General features: G+C 45.5%; 1 protein-coding gene across 7 annotated transcripts in view; it reads left to right on the plus strand.

Annotated features, from left to right (window-relative positions):
- MUC16 (mucin 16, cell surface associated) overlaps window positions 1–25388 on the plus strand; it is a 139621-nt gene extending 114233 nt beyond the window's left edge. For all 7 annotated transcript variants that reach the window (XM_031659988.1, XM_031659982.1, XM_031659985.1 and 4 more), the window contains 15 exons: window positions 1268–1440; window positions 4617–4652; window positions 6684–6734; window positions 7520–7641; window positions 7732–7799; window positions 7933–8105; window positions 10297–10427; window positions 10783–10850; window positions 12617–12765; window positions 14726–14886; window positions 15214–15281; window positions 17657–17823; window positions 21787–21828; window positions 22152–22231; window positions 25205–25388. In XM_031659988.1, coding sequence (XP_031515848.1) covers window positions 1268–1440; window positions 4617–4652; window positions 6684–6734; window positions 7520–7641; window positions 7732–7799; window positions 7933–8105; window positions 10297–10427; window positions 10783–10850; window positions 12617–12765; window positions 14726–14886; window positions 15214–15281; window positions 17657–17823; window positions 21787–21828; window positions 22152–22231; window positions 25205–25300 — 1585 coding nt within the window. In that variant the 3' untranslated portion in view covers window positions 25301–25388. The remainder of the gene's footprint in view (window positions 1–1267; window positions 1441–4616; window positions 4653–6683; window positions 6735–7519; window positions 7642–7731; window positions 7800–7932; window positions 8106–10296; window positions 10428–10782; window positions 10851–12616; window positions 12766–14725; window positions 14887–15213; window positions 15282–17656; window positions 17824–21786; window positions 21829–22151; window positions 22232–25204) is intronic.
- Window positions 25389–25685: the final 297 nt, after the last annotated feature.

The following is a 25685-nucleotide window of genomic DNA, read 5'->3' on the forward strand; positions in this document are numbered from 1 at the left end:
CTCGGCTCACGCCAACCTCTGCCTCCTGTGTTCAAGCGATTCCCCTGCCTCAGCCTCCTGAGTAGCTGGGATTACAGGCTTGCGCCACCACATCCGGCTAATTTTGTGTTTTTAGTAGAAATGGGACTTCTCCATGTTGGCCAGGCTGGTCTCAAACTCCCGACCTCAGATGATCCGCCCGCCTCAGCCTCCCGAAGTGCTGGGATTATAGGTGTGAGCCCCTGTACCCAGCCTGGATTTTTTTTTTCTAAATTGTGGTAACATACACATCACATTAAATTTACCATTTTAGCCATATTTCCCGTTCAGTGGCATCAAGCACATTCACATTACTGTGCAGCCATCACCACTATCATCCATCTCCAGAACTTTCTCATCTTCCCAAACTGAAACTCCATCCCCATGAAGTACTCACTCCTCATCCCCCTCCTCAAGCCTCTGGCACCCACCGTTCTACTTTCTGTCTCTGTGAATCTGATGATTCTAAGGACCTTCTATGAATGGAGGAATCATATGGTATATGTCCCGGTTTATACTGTACGACTGGCTTATTTCATCAAGTATAATGTCCTCAAAGTTCATCCATGTCGTAGCATGTGTTAGAATTCCCTTCCTTTTCAGGGCTGAATAATATTCCACTTGTATGTAAATGCTATATTTTGTTTCTCCATTCATTAGGACTTTGTTTTTGCAGGGAGTTGTCAAGGGGTGCTAGGTTCTGGGGCTTCGATACAATAAGAGTAAGCTAAACTGGTTATTTTCCTCCTTTGTGGAGACCATGTTCTGGTAGATACAGGAACAAATAATTTATGATTACATAGAGGGTGATCAGGGCAGTGACAGGGGAAGAGTGGAGGATTGTGGGACCCAGAGGAGGCTCCTGACCTTGCCTAGGAATTGCCTAGAAAGATAGGAGGAGGAGGAAGAGGAGGAGGAGGAGGGGGAGGAGGACGAAGAGGAGGAGGAGGAAGAGGAGGAGGAAGAAGAGGAGAAGGAGAAGGAAGAGGAGGAGGAGGAGGGAGTCCTCTAAGCTGAGACCTGGAGGATGACCGGGAAGTTATCCAGGTAAGGAGAAATGGAGAGAAGCTTCCAGACAAAAGTAACAGCAAGTGCAGAGATCCTGAGATGATAGATAAGGCCAGGTGGAGAAACTGCAAATTGTCAATGAGACCAAAATATGGACTGTGAGTTATGCAGTGACAGTGACCACAAGTGGAGAGGTGCCAGGTGACCTTCATCCCCAAAAGGTGCACCTCTCCCTCCTCAGGTCTGTGAAGAACGGCGCTAAGACACAGGTGGACATCCTCTGCACCTACCTGCAGCCCCTCAATGGCCCAGGTCTGCCTATCAAGCAGGTGTTCCATGAGCTGAGCCAGCAGACCCACGGCATCACCCGGCTGGGCCCCTACTTTCTGGACAAAGACAGCCTCTACCTTAACGGTGAGCATCTCGCAGCCCCATCTCCCTGCCTCAACCCCCAACCCCCGCTGCAGCCCAGGAGGGTGTCTGTTTGCCGGTTCTCTAGGGAAAGACTTGGGGTTCAAGTCTTGGTGTTACCACTGACCCTCCCATAACCACCATGCAAGGTTGGACTTTGATTAATCCCATTTTACAGATGAAGAAACTGAGGCTTAGACAGGTTAAGCAATTTACCTTGATGGTGATGGAACCAGGATATGAGCTCCACTTGTCAGCATTCAGTGCTATGATCCACTCTACATGTTTAACTCACAGAAGAGTCTTCCTGGTGGGGGCACTTGGGGGACAAAAAACACATTTACCGCTGGGCGCAGTGGCTCACACCTGTAATCCCAACACTTTGGGAGGCCAAGGCAGGCAGATCACAAGGTCAAGAGATTGAGACCACCCTGGCCAACATGGTGAAACCCTGTCTCTACTAAAAATACAAAAATTAGCTGGGTGTGGTGGTACACGCCTGTAGTCCCAGCTGCTCGGGAGGCTGAGGCAGGAGAATCGCTTGAACCCAGGAGGCGGAGGTTGCAGTGAGCCGAGATTGCACCATTGCACTCCAGCCTGGTGACAGAGCAAGACTGTCTCAAAACAAAACAAAACAAACACATTTTCCTTCCCTGTTTTCTTTTTTTTTTTTTTTTTTTTTTTTTTGAGATGGAGTCTCACTCAGTTGCCCAGGCTGGAGTGCAGTGGCGCGATCTTGGCTCACTGCAAGCTCCGCCTCCCGGGTTCACGCCATTCTCCTGCCTCAGCCTCTTGAGTAGCTGGGACTACAGGCGCCTGCCACCACGCCAGGCTAATTTTTTGTATTTTTAGTAGAGACGGAGTTTCACCGTGGTCTCGATCTCCTGACCTTGTGATCTGCCCGCCTCGGCCTCCCAAAGTGCTGGGATTACAGGCATGAGCCACCACGCCCGGCCCCCTCCCTGTTTTCTCCTTACCATTGAGGAAGGATGGGCTTCTCTCCTACGTGAGGCCCCTATACCAGGAAGATCTAGGGGATCTAAGCTTCAGGCACACTGGGCCTCAGCATTGGTCTAGAACTCAGGAAAAGACATTTAAGAAGGCATCCCCTAACTGGGGTTCTGAGAGGCAAAGCATGACCATGGAGAATTGATAAAATAGCTCCCCTTTCATCCCCTCCACCACCAACCCAAGAACAGTGCTCATCATCATGACCCCATGAGGTGGGCACCCCATATCACTTATATGAGGTACCTTTAGGTAGGAACCAGGATGTGGAGAAGAGACATCCTGGACTTTCATTACTCTTATTTTAGCAAAGAGGGAAACTGAGGCACAGAGAGGGGAAGGGACTTGCTCATGCCCATGCTAAGTTCTTGGCTGGTCTGGTTCTTGATGTTCTTTATTGTTATAATTACTATCATCATCATCATCCTCATTGTCTGCGTACATTTCTGGGGTACAAGTGCAATTTTGTTACATGTATAGATTGCATAGTAGGGAAGTCAGGGCTTTCAGAGTATCCACCACTCCAATAACATACATTGTATCCATTAAGTCGTTTCTCATCACCCACCCCTCTCCTACCCTCTCACCCTTCCAAGCCTCCTTTATCTGTCATTCCCCTCTCTGAGTTCTTGTCCACACATTGTTTAGCTCCCACTTATGAGTGAGAACATGCGATATTTGTCTGTCTGTGTCTGACTTGTTTCACTTAAGGTAACTTCAGTTTCATCCATGTTGCTGCAAAAGACATGGATTCATTCTTTGTTTCTAACTTTTAAGTTCAGGCATACAGGCGCAGGCTTTCTATATAGTTAAACTCGTGTCACAGGGGTTTGTTGTACAGATTATTTCATCACCCAAGTATTAAGCCTAGTACCCATTAGTTATTTTCTCTGATCCTCTCCCTCCTCCCACCCTCCACCCTCAGGGAGGTCCCAGTGTGTGTTGTTCCCCTCTATGTGTCCATGTGTTCTCATCATTTAGCTCCCACTTATAAGTGATTTTCTGTTCCTGCATTAGTTTGCTAAGGATAATGACCTCCAGCTCCATCCATGTTCCTGCAAAGGAAATGATCTCATTCTTTTTTATAGCTGCATAGTATTCCATGGTGTATATGTACCACATTTTCTTTATCCAGTCTATCATTGATGGGCATTTAAGTAGATTCCACGTCTTTGCTATTGTGGATAGTACTGCAATGAACATGTGTCTTTGTGATAGAAAAATGTATATTCCTTTGGGCATATACCCAGTGATGGGATTGCTGGGTCGAATGGTAGTTCCGTTTTTAGCTCTCTGAGGAGTCGCCCCGCTGCTTTCCACAGTGGATGAACTAATTTACACCCCCACCAACAGTGTATAAGCACTCCTTTTTCTCTGCAACCTCACCAGCGTGGTTTTATTTCTCTTTATGGCTGAATAGTGTTCCATTGTGCATACATGCCACATTTTCTGTATCGATTCATCTGTTGATGGACACGTAGGTTAATTCCACATCTTTGCTATTGTGAATAGTGCTGTGATAAACACACAGGTGCAGGTTGGGTCTTGATGATCTGAGTTGACACACAGTCCCTTCGACTTGGCTGTTTCTGGGAGCTGTTCCCCCTTGTAAACTGCACAGCTTCTATACTTCATTTTGTTCCTTCATTTAGATTTACCAAGCAGCTACTATTAACCAGGTCTTGTGCCTGGCCCCAGGGACAGAGATAGGTTACATGTGCATCCTGTCCTAATGTAATCTCCAGAGGGGCAGAGACTGTTTTTTTCTGCCCTTTAGTCCCCAAATGTAAAGGAAGGCTTGTACATAGTAAACCCTTAATAAACATTCACTGGGCGGAGGAATAGATTGGAGGAGGCCCGGAAGGGGAGGCGGGGGGCGTGGATGGACAGGAGGATAGACTTGTGAACACAAAGATAATGACAGCCTCTCACTGGAGGCATGCTAGAGACGTGAGTAGGGAAGGTCAGTGCTAATTGAAATATCAGGAAATTCTTTCTGGTGGTGAACACATTTAAGTCAAATATTAGATGATACGTAAATGTATCCATCTCCATCATCTCTAGATACACAAAGGGAAAGGCATCCAGGCAGGGGCCCCTTATGGACAAAGGCATGGAGTGTCTGGGTCGGTTCCACCACCTCCTCTTATGTGTGACCTCTTTGTTTCTAGGTTACAATGAACCTGGTCCAGATGAGCCTCCTACAAGTACGTGTCTTTGAATCCAGTGCCCATTTCAATCTCCATGGGTCTTGGTTCAAGCTTTTCTCCTCATTCATAAAGGAAGCTTGCCCCAAATTCGGGCTGGTCCCCTGAGGTGGTGAGGGGCAACGTCTCAGTGGGAGGAAGAATGCTGAGTCCTTGGCCTGTTTTTAGACCTGCAGCCATAGTCTTGGCTTAGTGAATTTTCCACACCCCTCTGGGTTGGAAGAAGAAGTTTGAACAAGCATTCCCTACAGGGATCGAGGTTAAGGTCAGATGATGACCTTGTTAGTCCATACCTCCTGATAACAAAATCTCCTCCAAGTGCCCCAGCAGGGGCTTCATGGTCAAGCTGCAAACTCTGCGGGCTACTCAAGTGATTTTGGCTAAATTTGCCCATTGCCTCATCCAGTGATCCACTCATCTATCTTTCCAGCCATCCATTTTTCTATCCTTCCAGTCATCTCTCAGACACCATCCTTCCTTCCTCCTTCCATCCATCCATCCATTCACCCATCCATCCATCCACCTATCCACCCCATTTTCCTGACCATTTACCTCCTCATCCTTCTTCCATCTGTCCTTTTATCCATCTATTCATCCATCACCCATCATCCTGCCCATTCACCTGCTTGTTCCTCCTTTCTTCTGTCCTTCTATACATCCATCCATCCATCCATCCACTCATCCACCACCCACCCATCATGCCCATTCACTTGCTAGCCCCTCCTTCCTTCTCTCCTTCTGTCCATCCATCCACCCATCTTCCTGCCCATTCACCTGCTTGTCTTTCCTTCTGTCTGCTCTTTTATCCATCTCTGCATCCATCCACCATCCATCCACCCTTCTCCCTATTCACCTGTTTGTCCTTCTTTCTGTCCTTCCAACCATCCATCCATCTTTCCATTCATCCTCCTCTTCATTCACCTGTTTCCTTCTTTCTGTCTTTCCATCCATCCTTCTATTCAGCCAGCCATCTCTCCAGCCATTCTCCTCCCCATTCACTCAATTGTCCTTCCTTCCATCTGTCCTTTTATCCATCCACCCATCCATCCATCCATCCATCCATCATCCATCCATCTATCCTTCTCCCCATTCACATGTTTGTCCTTCTTTCTGTCCTTCCAACTATCCATCCATCATCCATCCATCTGTCCTTCTCCCCATTCACCTGTTTGTCCTTCTTTCTGTCCTTCCAACCATCCATCCATCTCTCCATCCATCCTCCTGCCTATTCATCTGCTTGTTTCTCCTTCCTTCTGTCCTTCCATCCATTCATCCATCTGCCCATCCACCCACTCATCCTCTCACCCATTCACCTGCTTGTCCTTCCTTCCACCTGTCCTTTTATCCATCCATCCATCTTCCATCCATTCTTCCTTCTCCCCATTCACCTGTTTGCCCTTCTTTCTGTCCTTCTAACCATCCATCCATCCTCATCTTCATTCACCTGTTTCCTTCTTTCTGTCTTTTCATCCATCCATCTATTCACCCAGCCATCTCTTCACCCACCCTTCTTCTCACTCACCCAATTGTCCTTCCTTCCTTCTGTCCTTCAATTAATTCATCCTTCTACCCATTCACTTATCCATCCATCCATCCATCCATCCATCTATCCATTCATATGTCTACCCATCCTCCTGCCCAATTAACCTGTTTGTTCTTCTTCCTTTCCTTCCTTCTTTCATCTCTCCAACTTCTCTTCCTCGTTCTTATCTATCTTGCCTTCTCTTTTGACCCTCCAGTTGTACATTGCACCTTCTGCCCATTCATTGATCCCTTCCATTTTCCTGCCTACCCATCCACCTATCCTCTTTGTTTAACCTTTCTCTTGTTCACCCCCACCCCCACTCTCTTGGGTTATTTCACTCACAGTCTTGTTCACTCCTCCACTCACACAGTCACTCCTTCCCTCAGTCTCATTTATGGCCCACCTGTGAACGGTTGTCCTGGCTTGGACTACTGATGAAGCCCAGGAGAGCTTCTCCCACTAGGTGATGGGCTTTGTTCCTTTCTGATGGACTGTTCCTTCCACAGCTCCCAAGCCAGCCACCACATTCCTGCCTCCTCTGTCAGAAGCCACAACAGGTATCTGGGGTCCATTTTTCCTCCTCAAAGATTAGACTAGCAGTTCAATCAGACACCTGCCCTCGTGGAGTCCCCAATTTTATGAAATAAATAGACCATCATAATGTCAGATGTTTTGGGGTGAGACACCTGGCATAATTGGGAAGGAGGAGGGCTTTCTGGAGAAAGTTTCACCTGAACTGAGTCTTTAAGGATGAGTAAGAGTGATTCAGGCAAATAGGGCATGAATAGTATAACTGAAAGAGGGGAGTCCATGAGCAAACCTTCAGTGGCCAGAAACAGCCTTAGAGTATAGGGAGAAGTGAGAGGAATTTGGTTTGCATGAAACATAAAGCTTAACCCAGAGTAGATGGATACGTGAGACTGAAAGGTCAGCAGGAGCCAGATTGGGAAGGACCTTAAATGCCAAGTCAAGAAATTTGAACTTAATACTGAAGGCCATAGGGAGCTGTGGATGGTACTAGAGCAGGGGCAGCTGTAGTAAGACTGTCATTTCAGAAAGATTCTTCTCATGTTCAGTATAGAGAATGTCCTTTAGATAGGGCATCCAGTGAGTCTGCCAGGGTGCTAATCAGGGTGAGAGAAAATAAGACCTTAACTGGGATAGGGGAGGAGTTAGAGGATATATGTGATGAATATGCAGCAAAGGGAATTGGTGTGACTTGGAGGGGAGAAGATACGTAGCTTCTGACTTGGATGGCCACACTGGTTAATAATGAGTGCAGTCTGATCTAGTCTCAGACCAGCCCTCAGTTGCAGATGTCTCTTCTCCCCTCCTCCTGCAGCCATGGGCTACCACCTGAAGACCCTCACACTCAACTTCACCATCTCCAATCTCCAGTATTCACCAGACATGGGCAATGGCTCAGCTGCCTTCAACTCCACCGAGAGGGTCCTGAAGCACCTGGTGAGACCCTGGTCCCAGCAGCTCCCAGTGGGATAAATCCTACCCCCAACCTCTGTTCCTCGGCTTACCCTCTTCCTCCTTCCTCTCAAGCTCAGAGCCTTGTTCCAGAAGAGCAGCATGTACCCCTTCTACTTGGGTTGCCGACTGATCTCCCTCAGGTGAGACCACTTCCTGGCCATTTGCCAGTAATGACCACCCCTTTCTCAGCCCTCCCCTGCTCCTCCCTCCTCTGCTCTCTACCTGCAGAGGTCTCAGGACTTCTCTAGAGTCCTCAAATGCCTCTCTCCCCAGGCCTGAGAAGAATGGAGCAGCCACTGGCGTGGACACCACCTGCACCTACCACACTGACTCTGTGGGCCCTGGGCTGGACATACAGCAGCTTTACTGGGAGCTGAGTCAACTGACCCATGGTGTCACCCAACTGGGCTTCTATGTCCTGGACAGGGATAGCCTCTTCATCAACGGTGAGTGTCAGGCTGAACTGGGATTTACAGTGACTTTTTAGGGGTTGGTGGGTTTTGCTTTTGAGATGGAGTCTCACTCTGTCACCCAGGCTGGAGTGCAATAGTGCAATCTCGACTCTGCAACCTCTGCCTCCCAGGTTCAAGCAATTCTCCTGCCTCAGCCTCCCAAGTAGCTGGGATTACAGGTGCATGCCACCATGCCCAGCTAATTTTTGCATTTTTAGTAGAGACAGGGTTTCACTGTGTTGCCCTGGCTGGTCTCGAACCCCTGACTTCAGGTGATCCACCTGCCTTGGCCTCCCAAAGTGCTGGGATTACAGGCATGAGCCACCGTGCCTAGCCTACCATGACTATTATTTGTCCCTGTTGTATTCCCTTTCCTCTCTAAAAAAAAGCAGCCCAAGGCCTGGCTGGGGGCTACCCTTCCCCAAACCAAGGAGAGAATCTTTGCTATTATTTTGAGTAAATAGCATGAAATTCTTTGACCAAATTAATGTCATAAATTGTCTCTTTCTCCTTCACTTTTGTTTCCAACTTGGTTGTGGTATAACTATCAAATACAATTATATGTATTTAAGATGTATAATGTGGTGATTTAATATATGTGTAGCTTATGAAATGATTAGCATGATCAAATTAGTTAACACTGCTATTATGTCACATAGTTATTGTGCATTTTTGTGCATCTGTGTGAGTGAGAGAGAGAGAAGAGAGAGAGAGAACACTTAAGATCTACTCTCACCGAAAATTTCAGGTTTACAATACAGTATTATTAACTATAATCACCAAGCTTTATACTCAATCCCCAGAACTTATTCATCTTATAACTAAAAGTTTGTATTTTGTGACCAACATCTCCCCATTTTCTCTATCACCACCCCCATGCCCCAGCCCCTGATAACCACCATGCCACTCTCTGCTTCTGTAAGTTTGACTTCTTCAGATCCCACATATAAGTGAGGTCACGCAGTATTTGTCTTTCTCTGTCTGGTTTATTTCACTTAGCATAATTCCCGCCCCCCTCCCCAGTTTCATCCATAATGAATTTCAATTCAAAACCCAAGTGGCTGAGCCGTGGCATCCTTTGGGACAGGATAGCAGGGCCTTCTATATGAGGATCCTCTATGTCAGTGATTATTACCAGGGGACACTTCTGCACTTCCGCCCCGCCCCCCACAACCGGGAGACTCTAGGCAATATACGGAAACATTTTTGGGTATCACAACTCAGAGAAGGAGGGTGCAACTAGCATCTAGTGGTTCAGTAGCCCATTTTCCAGTGCACAGGAGATGCCCATCCCAGGGAATGATCCAGCCTCAGATGCCAATAAATTCAAGGGTGAGAAATCCTGTTGAACATGGTCCCAAAGTTCCCAGGTGGGCACAAGGCTGACATTTATCACACTTTACTGTAATTACTTATTAAATTTTCTGATTCCCCCTTACCTTGTGAGCTCAACAAAATTACAGTCTTTTACGAGTGCCACTGTACCCTCGATTCTCAGTATATCAGCACATCGTAGTATGGAAAGAATCATTGCATGAGTGAGCAAATGAAAAATTAGAGTCTCTGCTGTAATTCACATTCATTCATTCATTCATTCAGCAAACATATATGGGTTGGGTGGCTGTTCTGCCCCAAGCCTTGTGCTGGGTCTGGAGATGGAAGACACATTTTTCTGTCTCTGAAAAACTCATACTCAGGTGAACAACAAATTAAGTGTACAATAAAGACCCCACTGCTGTTACTAACAGGATACTAAGGGAGCTGAGAGGAGGAGTAAATCAAGGAGGGCTTCCTGGAGGAGGGTGTTATGTACCCGGCCCTGTGCCAGGACACAGTAATGAATAAGGCAGACATGGGCCCCTGCTGTGCTGGAGCTCCCTCTCACTGGGCTCTTGAAGTGTGAGCTTCAAGCGTTTTGCAGGAAATGAAAAGGATGCATTCCTAGAAGCGGGAACTGCATAGCACATGCAGGAAAGCTCAGCTCAGGAGAATCTGTGTAAAATTCCAGTTTTCCCTCTCTTTGGGACAACTTTCCGTCTAAGAGCTCCTGCAATGCCCAGCATGTGGATCTGAAATTGACTGATTCTGACAGTAGGCAGGGGACCCTTGGACCATTCTGGCTCTGCATTTTGTGATCAGCATTTCCTCACTATATGTTGTATTTTCTTCTTCTCTGTGGCTCCAGGCTATGCACCCCAGAATTTATCAACCCGGGGCAAGTACCAGATAAATTTCCATATTGTCAACTGGAACCTCAGTAATCCAGACCCCACGTCCTCAGAGTACATCGCCCTGCTGAGGGACATCCAGGACAAGGTAGGGCATCTCTCACCCCTCCCGTCTTCCCTGCCCTGTGTGCTTCTCTGCCTCTTCTACCTGATTTGTCTATTAAGTGATCATTTCAAATGCTTCACTTCACTACATATTCTGAGTTCTCTCTCAGTTTCCAAAAGAGCTCTCTTGACTACCATTCCCATTTCCCAGATGGGCAAACTGAGGCTCAGAATGGGGCGTGGTGTGCCTAGGGTCACACAGTGCTTTAGGAGCAGAGTTAGGATTTGAACTCTGGTCCCCTTTGCTCCAAGTACTGTGTTTTTTTCCACTGGCTTCAGCGGCCCCTCCACCCCCAAGAGATCTCCATCTCACCCACTCTCCCTACCTATCCTTCTAGGTCACCACACTCTACAAAGGTAGCCAACTACATGACACATTTCGCTACTGCCTGGTCACCAACTTGACGTAAGTTCTGAAGGTCACAAGCAGTGGCCAAGCTTGTGGCTGTGTCTCTGAGCACCCTTGAACTAGACATCCCCAGTAGGGTACCCATTCTCCCCTATATCCCTGTTAGCTAATCCTACCATCTCCTCCCATAAATCCTCAAGGTAGGGAGTGAGGATTAACCTCATGGAGCCACCAACTCCCCACATCCACCTTCTTCTTTTTTTTCTGGACACTTGGGAAAAGGTAACGTTCTGATGTAGAACTCAAAATATTAGCCCGATAATAATATTTAACATCAACCAGCCTCCTCTCATTTAATTCTCACAACAGTCTCTATGAGTTGAGTGCAAAGATCATCCCTGTGGTGCAGATGGGAAAATCGAGGGTCAGAAAAGTGAACTTCCCAAGAACTGTCAAGGTTGGGATTTGAACCCAGGTCTCTGATGACTGGAGGAAGGAATGAAGACATCTATATTTGGGAAGAGGAGGATTACAGGACACAGGGGCTGACTTTGCATATTTCTAAACTTCAAGGATTTTGTATTTCAGTTGGGGATACGGAGATGGTTAATGGGAACAAAAAACTAGAAAGAATGAATAAGACCTAGTATTTGCTAGCACAACAGGGTGACTATAGTCAAAAATAATTTGATTGTACATTTTAAACATTTTAAATCGATAACTAAGGTGTATGCTTGGATTGTTTGTAACACAAAGGATATATGCTTGAGGGGATGGATACCCCATTTACTCTGACGATTAGTATGTATTACATGCTTGTATCAAAATATCTCACGTACCCCATAAATATAAAAACAACTACTAGGCACCCACAAAAATTACAAACAAATAAAATCAAAAGTAGGGTGGGCACAGTGGCTCACGCCTGTAATTCCAGCACTTTGGGAGGCCAGGGCAGGCGGATCTCTTGAGCCCAGAAGTTCAAGACCAGCCTGGGCAACATAGGGAGACCTAGTCTCTACAAAAAAATACAAAAATTAGCCAGGCATGGTGGCACACACCTGTAGTCCCAGCCACTTGGGAAGCTGAGGTGGGAGGATCACCTGACCCTAGGAGGCTGCACTCCAGCGTGGGTAACAGAGTGAGACCGTATCTCAAACAAACAAAATAAAATAATAAAAAGTAGAAATCAAGAGGGGAAAAGTGGGAGAAATTGGGATAATTTTAACAATACCTTCCACCAGAGTGATGATGAAGGATGCATAAGTCACTTCTTAGGGGTCTTGAGCTATAAAAAAATGTTGATTATTGTTACTGTTATTGCTTCTAGATGTAATTCCTGGAAGCCTTCCTTTTTCTTTTTTTTTTTTTTTTTTTTTTGAGATGGAGTCTCGCTCTGTTGCTCAGGCTGGAGTGCAGTGGTATGACCTCTGCTCACTGCAACTGCCTCCTGGGTTCAAGCAATTCTCCTGCCTCAGCTCCCCCATGTAGCAGGGACTACAGGCAGGTGCCACCACTCCTGGTGAAGTTTTGTATTTTTATTAGAGACAGGGTTTTGCCATGTTGGTCAGGCTGGTCTCAAACTCCTGACCTCAGGCGATTTGCCCGCCTCGGCCTCCCAAAGTGCTGGGATTATAGGCGTAAGCCACTGCATCCAGCCGAAGGCCTCCCATTTTGATCAGGACCCTTCTCTAGACTGGGGGTGGGGGCAGCTAGGCACCCCACCACCACCTTGCCTCTAGATCTTTGGCTCTTTAAAGACGGCAACCCATGACCCTGCTGATGCTGAGTACTGGCTGAATTCCTGTGGTCTCTGTCCCTAGGATGGACTCCATGTTGGTCACTGTCAAGGCATTGTTCTCCTCCGATCTGGACCCCAGCCTGGTGGAGCAAGTCTTTCTGGATAAGACCCTGAATGCCTCATCCCATTGGCTGGGCTCCACCTACCAGCTGGTGGACATCCATGTGACAGGTACAAGCTGGGGTGGCTGGTTTCATAACTGGAAGAGGTGGGGTTATGAGGAAAGATGGGGCTTCTCGGTACCAGTGAAATTGGTGGAGGCTCTAGAGAGAGAAAGGGAGGCTTTCTGGAGACCCTTGTAGATGATCTCTGGCAGGAGATTATCCAACGAGGCAGGAACAGAACACTCAGTCATTGCACCTAAGAGAATAGCTATTTTTACATATTAAAAAAATTGTGTTAAATGAATGAATCAATAAATCATTTTTTGAATCAATTTATTGATTCTTTTAATTAAAGAATAAGTGATTCATTAAAAATTGATTCTTTAATTAATTGATTAATTGATTTAATTGACTAATAATTGATTAATTGATTTGAGTATTGATTTAATTGATTAACTGATCAATTAAAATGGTTGATTAATTAAATGAATGAATCAATCAATGAAGAAGTCATTCATTCATTCAATAAACAATGGAAGTAAACACATACTGATGATACAGTGTGATCATTGCTATGATAAGGGAATTTCAGGAGCCTGTGGGAGCCCCAAGGAGGAACACACAACCTTGTCTTGGAAAGTTTTGTGTAGGAAGGGGTGAAGAAGCTGAGATCTGACAGAGAATGGGACCTAGCCAGGGGTAATAGATGGAGAACAGAGCTCCATGCATCTATAACCTGGAAGATAAAAAGAATATGGCCTTTTCCCGGGCATGGTGGCTCACACCTGTAATCCTAGCACTTTCAGAGACCAAGGAGGATGGATCACCTGAGGTCAGGAGTTCGAGACCAGTCTGACCAATGTGATGAAACCCCATCTCTACTAAAAATACAAAAATTAGCCAGACCTGGTGGTGTGTGCCTGTAATCCCAGCTACTTGGGAGGCTGAGACAGGAGAATCGCTTGAACCCGGGAGGCAGATGTTGCAGTGAGCCGAGATCGTGCCATTGCACTCCAGCCTGGGCAACAAGAGCGAAACTGCATCTCAAAAAAAAAAAAAAAAAAAGGATATGGCATTTTGGGGGAAGTTTAAGAAGATTGGTGTAGCTGGAGCATCCACTTTGATATTGGAGAGGTGACGGTTGAAGCCAAAGATGTGGGCAGAGACTTTGTTGGGTACTGGAATGGCTTGGGGAGGAACTTGACACACTCATGAGCTCTGCTTTAGAAAGAAAGTGAAATGAATTCTGCTTATCCTCTGGGTGCTGTGTGCAGAATGGAGGGTGGAGGGAGAGAAGAGCAGAGTCAGGAAGACCCTTTACGAACAAAGATCATCAGTTAGAAGACTCTGGGTTGCTCAGCACCTACGCTTGCTGACTACACCCCCAGAGAAACCCAGTCTCTTTCACCCCACGTTGTAGGCAATGCTTATAATGCTTGGTAGAAAGAGAGTTGGACAGGTAGATGGGTGGATGGATGCAAGTTGGACAGATGGATGGAGGAAGATCCTCCATCCAATATAGAGCTGTTACCTAAAACCCTCTATCCCACCTTTAAAATCCTAGCTCAGCTGGGCACGGTGGCTCACACCTGTAATCCCAGCACTTTGGGAGGCCAATGCGGGTGGATCACCTGAGGTCGGGAGTTTGAGACCAGCCTGACCAACATAGAGAAACCATGTCTCTACTAAAAATACAAAAAGTAAAATAAATTAGCCAGGCGTGGTGGTGCATGCCTGTAATCCCAGCTACTCAGGAGGCTGAGGCAGGAGAATGGCTTGAACCCAGGAGGTGGAGCTTGCAGTGAGCCAAGATCACGCCATTGCACTCCAGCCTGGGCAAAGAGAGTTAAACTGTCTCAAAAAAACAAAACAAAACAAACGACCTCCCCTCCAGAAAAAAAAAAAAAAAAAAAAAAAAACCTAGCTCAGCTCACAATGCCAGAAATAAGTTAAGCTAGCTGGAATAATCTCTTTCTTAAAACCCTGACTTGAGAGTGAATTTTTACATCCTTTTTTTAAAATTCTAGAAATGGAGCCATCAGTTTATCAACCAACAAAACCAACAAGCAGTTCCAGCACCCAGCACTTCTACCTGAATTTCACCATCACCAACCTACCATATTCCCATGACATATCCCAGCCAAGCACCACCAATTACCAGAGGAACAAAAGGAATATTGAGGACGCGGTGAGAAGGGGGTGGTGTGTCCACTCTATTGCATGCAGAAATCGACTTATGCATTCTGGGTAGCCACAGGGTGACTTTTTATAACAATCCACAAAGACAGGTTCTTATTCCCATTTAAGACGCAAGCACAGAGAGGTTCAGTAGCTGACCCAAGGTCACACAGCTAAGTCATACCCTAGAAGAGCATGTCCTTTGATATACACACCTGGGCAAGTGGTTGTCATGACAAGAAACAAAATAGATGGAGAAGTGTGCTCAGTGGTTGAAAATTCTCTGATGCTACCGGGACCAGGATTCTGACCTGAGAAACATCGCCCTGTCTTTCAGCTCAACCAACTCTTCCGAAATAGCAGCATCAAGAGCTATTTTTCTGACTGTCAAGTTTCAACACTCAGGTGAGTTCTAACTCAGGACCTAATGACTCTAGGAACTTCTGCTGTCCTTTAAATAGAAGTGTTCCCAAGCCATAGCTTTGATGGAAAAGAGCCCTAGAAATAGAGAGCTGTTAACTAAAAACCAACTTTTTCCTAAAGCTGGAACCCAGCTGGCTCCAACACTCAAGAGCACTGGTGTAAATCTCAGCAGACATAAAGGTACCTGGTGCTGAGGCCATGGACTCTAGAGTGTAGAATCGACTTCATTAAGACATTGGCTACTGAAATCAGGACCCATGGAAGATGGGGGAAGGAGGGGACTAAAACCAGATTACTTAGATTCCAGCAGCCTAACTGTGCTTTTCTTTTTTTCTTTTTCTCTTTTTTTTTTTTTTGAGACGGAGTCTCGCTCTGTCACCCAGGCTGGAGTGCAGTGGCTGGATCTCAGCTCACTGCAAGCTCCGCCTCCCGGGTTTATGCCATTCTCCTGCCTCAGCCTCCCGAGTAGCTGGGACTACAGGCGCCCGCCATCTCGCCCGGCTAGTTTTTTGTATTTTTTAGTAGAGATGGGGTTTCACCATGTTAGCCAGGATGGTCTCGATCTCCTGACCTCGTGATCCACCCGTCTTGGCCTCCCAAAGTGCTGGGATTACAGGCGTGAGCCACCGCGCCCAGCCCTAACTGTGCTTTTCAATGAGAGGTATCAATTCCAATGGGGGAATACCAATGATTTTTTTTTTTTTTTTTTTGACAACTGCCCTGAGAACAGGCTTTCCTCACTAAACAAATTCTGAGTCAGAACAAATAAAGATAAGCCCTGAGAATAGGGCTTTTTCAAGGAGCTGCCAAGCAGATCAAATAGTGACAAGGTTCTGCGGATTGATGTCTGCAGCACTCTCAAGCTATTTTGACTGCTAGGCGGCTGGTTTTCGCAGCTATCATGATTGTGAGGCTACTGGTTTTCAAAATGACCGAGGATCTTGCTGGATGCAGTGGCTCGCAAGTGTAATCCCAGCACTTTGGGAGGCCAAGGTGGGTGTACCGCTTGAGCTCAGGAGTTTGAGACCAGCCTGGGCAATATGGTGAAAACCCATCTCTACAAAAAATAACAAAAATCAGCTGAGCATAGTGGTGTGTGCTTTAGTCCCAGTTACTTAGGTGGCTGAGGTGGGAGGATGGCTTGAGCCCAGGAGGCAGAGGTTGCAGTGAGCTGAGATTGTGCCATGCACTCCAGCCTGGGCAACAGAGCCAGGGCCTGTCTCAATAATAACAATAATAATAATAATAAAATACTGAGGATCTTGAAAGAGCACTGTGGAAATAATGCAAGTTAAAATGCCACAAAGCTTGCTCTTTTTTTTGAGATTTAACACCTTCCTTAACTAAACACCCCTTGAAGTTTTGCAAGCCTTTGGTTCCCTTCTACACTTCTGGAAAAATTGATTTGGACTATTTTGGCCATTGTTCTCATTGATTTTATGGGTATTCAGAAGTCGTTACCCCAACATTCCAATGTTACCCCAACATTAAAAATAATTATTTTTAAAATAATTATTTTAAAAATTAAAAATTATTTATTTTATTGATTTATTTGAGACAGAGTCTCCCTCTGTTGCCCGGGCTGGAGTGCAGTGGCACAATCTCAACTCACTGCAAACTCCACTTCCCAGGTTCAAGCAATTCTCCTGCCTCAGTCTCCCAAGTAGCTGGGATTACGGGCGTGTGCCACCACACCCGGCTAATTTTTGTGTTTTTAGTAGAGATGGGGTTTCACTGTGTTGGCCAGGCTGGTCTCAAACTCCTGATCTTGAGTGATCCACCCACCTTGGCCTCCCAAAGTGCTGGGATAACAGGCATGAGCCATCATGCCTGGCCTCCCTGTAGCTATTTTTAAATGAATTAAGTAGAATAAAATTAGAAATTCAGTTCTTCTCCCACACTAGCTGCATTTTAAGTGTTTAATAACAACATGAAGCTAATGGCTGCATTGTGTAGTGCAGATGTGGAATTCTTTTGTTTGTTTTTTGTTTTGTTTTTGAGATGGAGTCTTGCTCTGTCACCAGGCTGGAGTGCACGGGCACGGTCTCGGCTCACTGCAATCTCTACTCCCTGGTTCGAGCGATTCTCCTGCCTCAGCCTCCCGAGTAGCTGGGATTACAGGCGCACGCCACCACATGCAGCTAATATTTGTATGGATGGTCTTGATCTCCTGACCTCGTGATCCGCCTGCCTGCGCCTCCCAAAGTTTTGGGATTACAGGCGTGAGCCACTGTGCCTGGCCGACATGGAATGTTTACATCATTGCAGAAAGTTCTTACAGGAAGAGCCTAGAAGGAGAAAGCCTAGAATCATGATAAAATTGCAGATATCTTTCCTTATCCCTTGTCCCCTTCCAGGTCTGTCCCCAACAGCCACCACACGGGGGTGGATTCCCTGTGTAACTTCTCGCCACTGGCTCGGAGAGTAGACAGAGTTGCCATCTATGAGGAATTCCTGCGGATGACCCGGAATGGTAGCCAGCTGCAGAACTTCACCCTGGACAGGAGCAGTGTCCTTGTGGATGGTAAAGCTCCCTGGGCCTTTGGGGCTGGGGTGGCAACTCCCACTTCCTCACCTGGGTCCTTCCCTGGGAATCTGAAGGCTTGGGGATGATTCATCATCGAACTTTCTCAGACTGGGAGAAAGTGGCTTAGTTCTCCTAGGCGTTACCCATCATTGGAGGAAAGAAAAGGATGCCCGAGGGATACGGGAGGCATTTGCCCTCTTCTGGCCGGCTCTGTGACCTCAGGCTAGTCACATCTCCTCTCTGGACTTCTTATCTCTGTACTTAGCAAGTCACTTGGTTTTTGGTTCCCTTCTTGCCTGCCCTAGATGGTATTGCTCCTCCACCCCCAGGCAGCTGCAGTGTTAAACAATTACCCTGATTAGTTGTTGTTGTTGTGTGGTTTATTTGTTTGTTTGCTTTTGAGAGAGGGTCTCACTCTGTCACCTAGGCTGGAGTGCAGTGACATGATCTCAGCTCACTGCAGCCTCAACCCCTGGGCTCAAGCAATCCACCCATCTCAGCCTCCCAGATAGCTGGGACTATAGCCATGTGCCACCATCCCCGGATAATTTTTGTATTTTTTCTAAAGATGGGGTTTGGCGATGTTGCCCAGGCTGGTCTTGAACTCCTGAGCTCAAGCATGTCACCTGCTTCAGCCTCTCAAAGTGCTGGGATTACAGGCAGGCATGCACCACTGTACCTGGCTCTGGTTTTTTTGTGTTGGTTTTTTTCTTTTAGAGGCAGGGTCTCGCTCTGTTACCCAGAATGAAGTGCAGTGGTGCAATCATAGCTCACTGCAGTCTTGAACTCCCGGGCTCCAGCGAGCCTCCCACCTCAGCCTCCCAAGTTGCTGGGACTACAGGCACGTGGCACCACACCTTGCTAATTTCTAAATTTTGTGTAGAGGTTGGGTCTCACTATGTTGCCCAGACTGGTCTCTAAATCCTGGCCACAAGTGATCCTCTTGCTTCAGCAGGTCAATAGGGCTTCCAGTTTCAAGTTGTATGTGACTCATCCTCAACCTATGTGGTAGGATGGACCTATTTTCCAACTCCAGGGATGGCTTCAAGGTGACTCAACTTTCCATATCCAAATTTACCCATTCAAAGAATAGTTACATACACTGTACCATGTATCAGGAATATAACAGAGAGTAACTGCTTTTTCAGCACTATATTCCAAGAACCCCATATTCTGCCTGGCACATAATAAACACTTAACTCATATTTACAGAAGAAATAACTAGATTTCATACGAGGTTCTTTTCAAGTCAAATGTGAACAACGTGTTAGATAGGACCTTCCAGTGCCTGTGTGCCGTGTCCTTGGTTCTGATTTATTGTTGTGCAAGAGAGCACTGTTGATTCTTCAGAATCAACAGGCCTTTCACATGCCTTTTTCTTATTTTACCAATTTGCTTTTTAAAAATAAAAATTGTTGTCAGCTCACAGGCTTTCTAAAACCAGGCCATGGACCCAGCAGGGCTGTAGTTTGCCAAACCTTGCCTTGAATCAGCCCATCCAATAGAACTTTCTGCAGTGATAGAAAATGTTTCTATCTGTGCCATTCAGCACAGAGCCATGCATGATTACTAAGTGCTTGAAGTGTGGTTAATGTAACTGAGATACTGAAGTTTTAATTTTATTTAATTTTAATTTAAAAGCCACTTGTGGCTGCTCCATATTGCACACTACTTTTTAAAATTATTATTTGTATATATTTAAGGGATACAAGTGCAATTTTGTTGCATGGATCTATTGCTCGATGGGGAAGTCTGGGCTTTTAGGGTATCCATTACCTGAATAATGTACATTGTACCCATTGAGTAATTTCTCATCATCCACTCTCCTCCACTCCCCAACCCTTCCAAGTCTCCACTCTCTATTATTCCACTCTTTATGTCCATGCCTATGCATTATTTAGCACTGACATGTCTATGCATTATTTAGTCAAATACATGTGCTATTTGACTTCCTGTATATGAGTTGTTTGACCTTCACTTCCTTCCATGTTGCTGCAAAAGACATTATTTCATTCTTTTTTATGCCTGAGTGGTATTGCATTGTGTGTGTGTGTATGTGTGTGTATGTGTGTGTGTGTGTGTGTGTATGTGTGTGTTTGTGTATGTGTGTATGTGTGTGTGTGTGTGTGTGTGTGTGTAGAGAGAGAAAGAGATATCACATTTTCTTTATACACTCCTCCATTGATGGACACTTAGGTTGAGTCTATATCTTTGCTATGGTGAATAGTTCTGTGATGAACACACAGGTGCAGGTGTCTTTTTGACACAATTATTTATTTTCCTTTGTGTAGATACTCAGTTGTGGGATTCCTGGGTCAAATGGTAGTTCCATTTTTAGTTCTTTGAGAAATCTCCATACGTTTTTCATAGAGATTGTACTAAATTACATTCCCACCAACACTGTGTAAGAGTTCGCTTTTCTGGCATCCTTTCCAACATCTGTTATTTTTTGTCTTTTTAGTAATAGCCATTCTGACTGGTGTAAGGCGGTATCTCATCATGGTTTTAACCTGCATTTCTCTGATTATTAGTGATGTTGAGCATTTTTTCATATACTTATTAGTCATTGGTATGTATTCCACATCTTTAAGAAGTTGACTATAGGCTGGGCGTGGTGGCTCACACCTGTAATCCCAGCACTTTGGGAGGCTGAGGCAGGCAGATCACGAGGTCAGGAATTCAAAACCAGCCTGGCCAACATGGTGAAACCCTGTCTCTACTAAAAATACAAAAAATTAGCCAGGCATGGTGGTGCGCACCTGTAATCCCAGCTACTTGGGAGGCTGAGGCAGGAGAATCGCTTGAACCCAGGAGGCGGAGGTTGCAGTGAGATGAGATCACATCATTGCACTCCAGCCTGGGTGACAGAGCAAGACTCCATCTTGAGAAAAAAAAAAGAAGTTGGCTATAACAGAGTTGTAGAAGTAGAAGAATCAGTAACCCTTCTCCCCATGCCTGATGGTGGCTTTACATCCCTATCTTCATGGAGTTTGTGCTGTAATGAGGAATAACAAGAACAAGCAGTTGTCAATTATAAATTATTTGATGTGAACTTATTCATACATGGGTGTGGTCATCAGGGAAGGCTTCCTGGAGGAAATGACATTGAAGGTGAATTCTAAAAGATGACGATAAAACCACCAAGTGAAGGAGAGCTTAAATGTGTTTTTAGGCAGAAGAAAAAGCTTTTGGGTAAGAATTTATAAACCTAGAGAGATCCCATGAGTTTCCAACTGCGATGATCCATTCTCTCCACCACCGCCATTGGGCCCAGCCCAATTTAGGTCCACCATGCCCAGAGGCATGAATTTAACTTATGACACTCTTGTAGTGGGATAATGGCTTTGGGCTTATGTAGCCACATGTCCTCATTTTTTTAGAGATACAAATTGAAATATTTGGGGTGAGATGTCATGATGTCCACTCAACTCTAAAACTTCAGCAAAAATATTTACTTTCACTGAAATGTTAATAAATCATAAATTGGATGTATATGTTTTAGTTGGAGGAAATATAAATCACTAAATCTAGGTGATGAATATTTATTGTACTCTTCTCTCTGCTTTTTTGTATGCTTGTAAAATTGTATTTAAAAGAATAAGACACACTCGGCCAGGCATGGTGGCTCACACCTGTAATCCCAGCACTTTGGGAGGCCGAGGTGGGTGGCTATCACGAGGTCAGGAGTTTGAGACCAGCCTGTCTAACATGGTAAAATCCCATCACTACTAAAAAAAAAAAAAATACAAAAATTAGCCGGGCGTTTTGGCAGGCGCCTGTAATCCCAGCTACTTGGGAGGTTGAGGCAGGAGAATTGCTTGAACCCGGGAAGTGGAGGTTGCAGTGAGCCAAGATCACGCCACTGCAATCTAGCCTGAGCAACAGAGCAAGACTCCATCTCCAAAAGAAAAAAAAGAATAAGACATACTCACATGCACCCTCCATTTCTTTCATTTCTAGGGTATTCTCCCAACAGAAATGAGCCCTTAACTGGGAATTCTGGTAAGTCTCAAAGAAGCCCCAGCCCAGGGTAGGGAGGGGGTAACCTGAGGGTGCTTTGCCTTGTCCAAGAGCACCAGGCACACAGAGTCTTGGATGAGGATCAAAGTTGACCAACCCATGGCAAAGACTATTGAGGCATCGTGAAGGGATAGCAGGGATCCTGGCTTGCTGGGGACCCACTTTTTGGGGGCATCAGAGGCTTGAGGTGTTGAGCCACTAAGCTCTCCTCCCCAGGGCTGTGCCCATCCTCAGGCCACATAGGGTCCAAGAAGGAGCCCTAGGACATGGCAGGAGGTGGCTCACCCCAGCCCTTGTCTCCCCAGACCTTCCCTTCTGGGCCATCATCCTCATCTGCTTGGCAGTACTCCTGGGACTCATCACATGCCTGATCTGCGGCTTCCTGGTGAGCAAGGAAGGGTTGCTTGTCTTCTTACTATTGGGTTGTAAGACTGCTTAACATATTACAAAACCATACTATGCTATACACAAGTCCTTTGCTGGATATATGTTTTGCAAGTATTTTCTCCCAGTTCACGCAGTGGCTTTCCTATTTTCTTTCTATAATTTTATTTTTAATTAATTGACAAACAATGAATGCATATATTTAGGGGATACAATGTGATGCTTTGGTATATGTACAATTATGGAATGACTCAATCAAGCTAATTAATATGTCCCTCACCTCTCATAGTTATTATTTCTTCGTGGTGTGAACATTGGCAACCTATACTCTTAGCAATTTTGAAATCTACGTTATTATTAACTATAGTTACTATGTTGTGCACATCTCAAAAACTTCACAACCTATATGCTGATTACAAGATAGTGAGTGAAAAAGTGATTGCAAAGAGTGTAAACAAAAGAATATAAGAGAAGGCCGGGCGCGGTGGCTCAAGCCTGTAATCCCAGCACTTTGGGAGGCCGAGACGGGCGGATCACGAGGTCAGGAGATCGAGACCATCCTGGCTAACACGGTGAAACCCCGTCTCTACCTAAAAATACAAAAAATTAGCCGGGCAAGGTGGCGGGCGCCTGTAGTCCCAGCTACTTGGGAGGCTGAGGCAGGAGAATGGCGTGAACCCGGGAGGCGGAGCTTGCAGTGAGCTGAGACCCGCACACTCCACCCAAGCCGGGGAAAAAGAGGGAACCCCCACAAAAAAAAAAAAAAAAAAAAAAAAAAGAATATAAGAGAAAAATGTAACAACATTAGTCATTAGGGAAATATACATGGAAGGCACAATGAGAGGCCACTTTGCACAAGAATGGATAAAATTGAAAAGATTGACTATAACAAGTGTTGATGAAAATGTGACAGAACTGGAACTCTCATAAAGTGCTAGTGGAAAATAGCTTGGCCATTTCTTTGAAAATTACACACAACCTACCATAAGACCCTACCATCCCACTCCTAGTAGTTTATTTAAGAGAAATAAAAACATATGTCTATATGAAGACTTGTACATAAATAAATGTTCATAACAGCTTTGTTTGTAATAGCCAAACTCTGAAAACAACCCTAATGTTCATTAACAAATATATCCTGACAATGGAATATTATTCAGCAATGAAAAGGAATTAATTATTAATACATTAATAAAGTATACAGCAACATGTATAAATTGCAAAATAATTATGCCTAGTGAAAGAATCCAGACAAAGAAAAGAGTACATGCCATATGATTCCCTTTATAGACAAATTCTAGAAAATACAAACTAATCGCTGGGCTCAGTGGCTCACGCCTGTAATCCCAGCAATTTGGGAGGCCGAGGTGGGCAGATCACCTGAGGTCGAGAGTTCAAGACCAGCCTGACCAACATGGAGAGAGACCCCCATCTCTACTAAAAATACAAAATTAGCCGGGCTTGGTGGCACATGCCTGTAACCCCAGCTACTCGGAAGGCTGAGGCAGGAGAATCACTTGAAACCAGGAGGCAGAGGTTGTGGTGAGCCGAGATTGCACCATTGCACTCCAGCCTGGGCAACAAGAGCGAAAGTTTGTCGGAAGGAAGGAAGGAAGGAAGGAAGGAAGGAAGGGAGGGAGGGAGGGAGGGAGGGAGGGAGGAAGGAAGGAAGGAAGGAAGGAAGGAAGGAAGGAAGGAAGGACAAACTAATCTCTAAGGACAGGAATCAGATTAGCGGTTGCCTGGGAATGAAAATTGTTTGCAGTGGCAGGGAAAAAGGAACTGTAAAAGAGCAGGAGGAAAGTTGTGTGTGTGTGTGTGTGTGTGTGTGTGTGTTTTCTTTTTTCTTGAGACGGAGTCTCACTCTGTCGCCCAGGCTGGAGCACAATGGCATGATCTTGGTTCATGGCAACCTCTGCCTCTCAGGTTGAAGTGTTTTTCCTGCCTCAGCCTCCCAAGTAGCTGGGATTACAGACACACACCACCACACCCAGCTAATTTTTGTATTTTTAGTAGAGACGGGGTTTTACCATGTAGGCCAGGCTGGTCTCGAACTCCTGACCTCTGGTGATCCACCTGCCTCGGCTTCCCAAAGTGCTGGGATTACAGGTGTGAGCCACCGTGCCTGGCCAGGAAGAAAGTTTTAGGAATGATGGATGGACGTTCCTTATGTTGACTGTGGTGATAGTTCAGTAAGTTATGATCAGAACTTATTCAAAACATTCACTTTAAATCTGTGCATTTTATTTTATGTCAGTTATGCCTCAGTTAAGCCAGACAGGTGTAGAGGAGGAAGGGAGGGAGAGAGAGGGAGAGGCTGAGATCAGGACCAAAAGCCAGAGAGAAAGAGACTGAGAATGAGATGACAGAGAGATGATATTTAGACAGAAGATAGGAGATAGATGATTGATAGTTGATAGATGATTGGTGGATAGCTGATAGGTAGACGATAAATAGATGATTTTTGATAGATAATTGATAGATAAATTGATAGGTAACAGGTATTTGATAGATATTGATAAGTAGATGATAAATAGATGACTGGTGGATGACAGGTGATTGATAGATGATTGATAGATTATAAATAGATGATTGACAGGTGAGAGAAAATTGATAGTTATTGATTGGTAGATAATTGATTCACAGATAGATAAATATTGATAGCTAGATGATAGATAAACAAATAATTGGTAGATATGTGATATATTGATAAAGAAATTCGGGGCAAGAGGAGAGAGAAATGAAGAGGATATCGGAGGGGGAAAATTTTTTTTAAACCGAGAGTGAAACAAGGAGAGAGAAGAAAAGAAAGTGGTGAAAAGAGGAAAAGAACTGAGGGAGAAATTAAATGAAACAATGAAGGGAGACAGAGGAAGCATCAGGCCTCTGGCTTTGGCCATATTCTCACCCCTGTAGCCTCCCCTCCCTGGACGGCTGACCAGTCCATTCTCACACCTTCTCCTCACCCTCATAGGTGACCACTCGCTGGCGGAAGAAGGAAGAATACAGCTTCCGGCAACAGTGCCCAGGCTACTACCAGTCACACCTAGACCTGGAGGATCTGCAATGACTGGAACTTGCCGGTGCCCGGGGTCTCTTTTCCCCAGCCAGGGTCCAAAGTAGCTTGGCTGGGGCAGAAATAAACCATATTGGTCGGACACAGTCTCTGAGCCTTCCTTGACGTGACCCCTGACTGGTTCATGTTGGACTAAGAGAACAATCTTCCCCCTTCGTGAAGTCCCGAAGGCAACTCTCAGTTGTGTTTTGTGGTTTCGCACCATGTCATCCCTTGGGAACACCAGAATTGGTGAAAATGGTTGTATTAGGCTGTTCTTGCACTGTGATAAAGAAATACCTGGCCAGGAACGGTGGCTCACGCCTATAATCCCAGCACTTTGGGAGGCCTAGGCGGATGGATCACTTGAGGTCAGGAGTTCGAGACCAGCCTGGCCAAC

This window comes from Papio anubis, chromosome 20, assembly GCF_008728515.1.
Source record: "Papio anubis isolate 15944 chromosome 20, Panubis1.0, whole genome shotgun sequence".
Taxonomy (NCBI): Eukaryota; Metazoa; Chordata; class Mammalia; order Primates; family Cercopithecidae; genus Papio; species Papio anubis.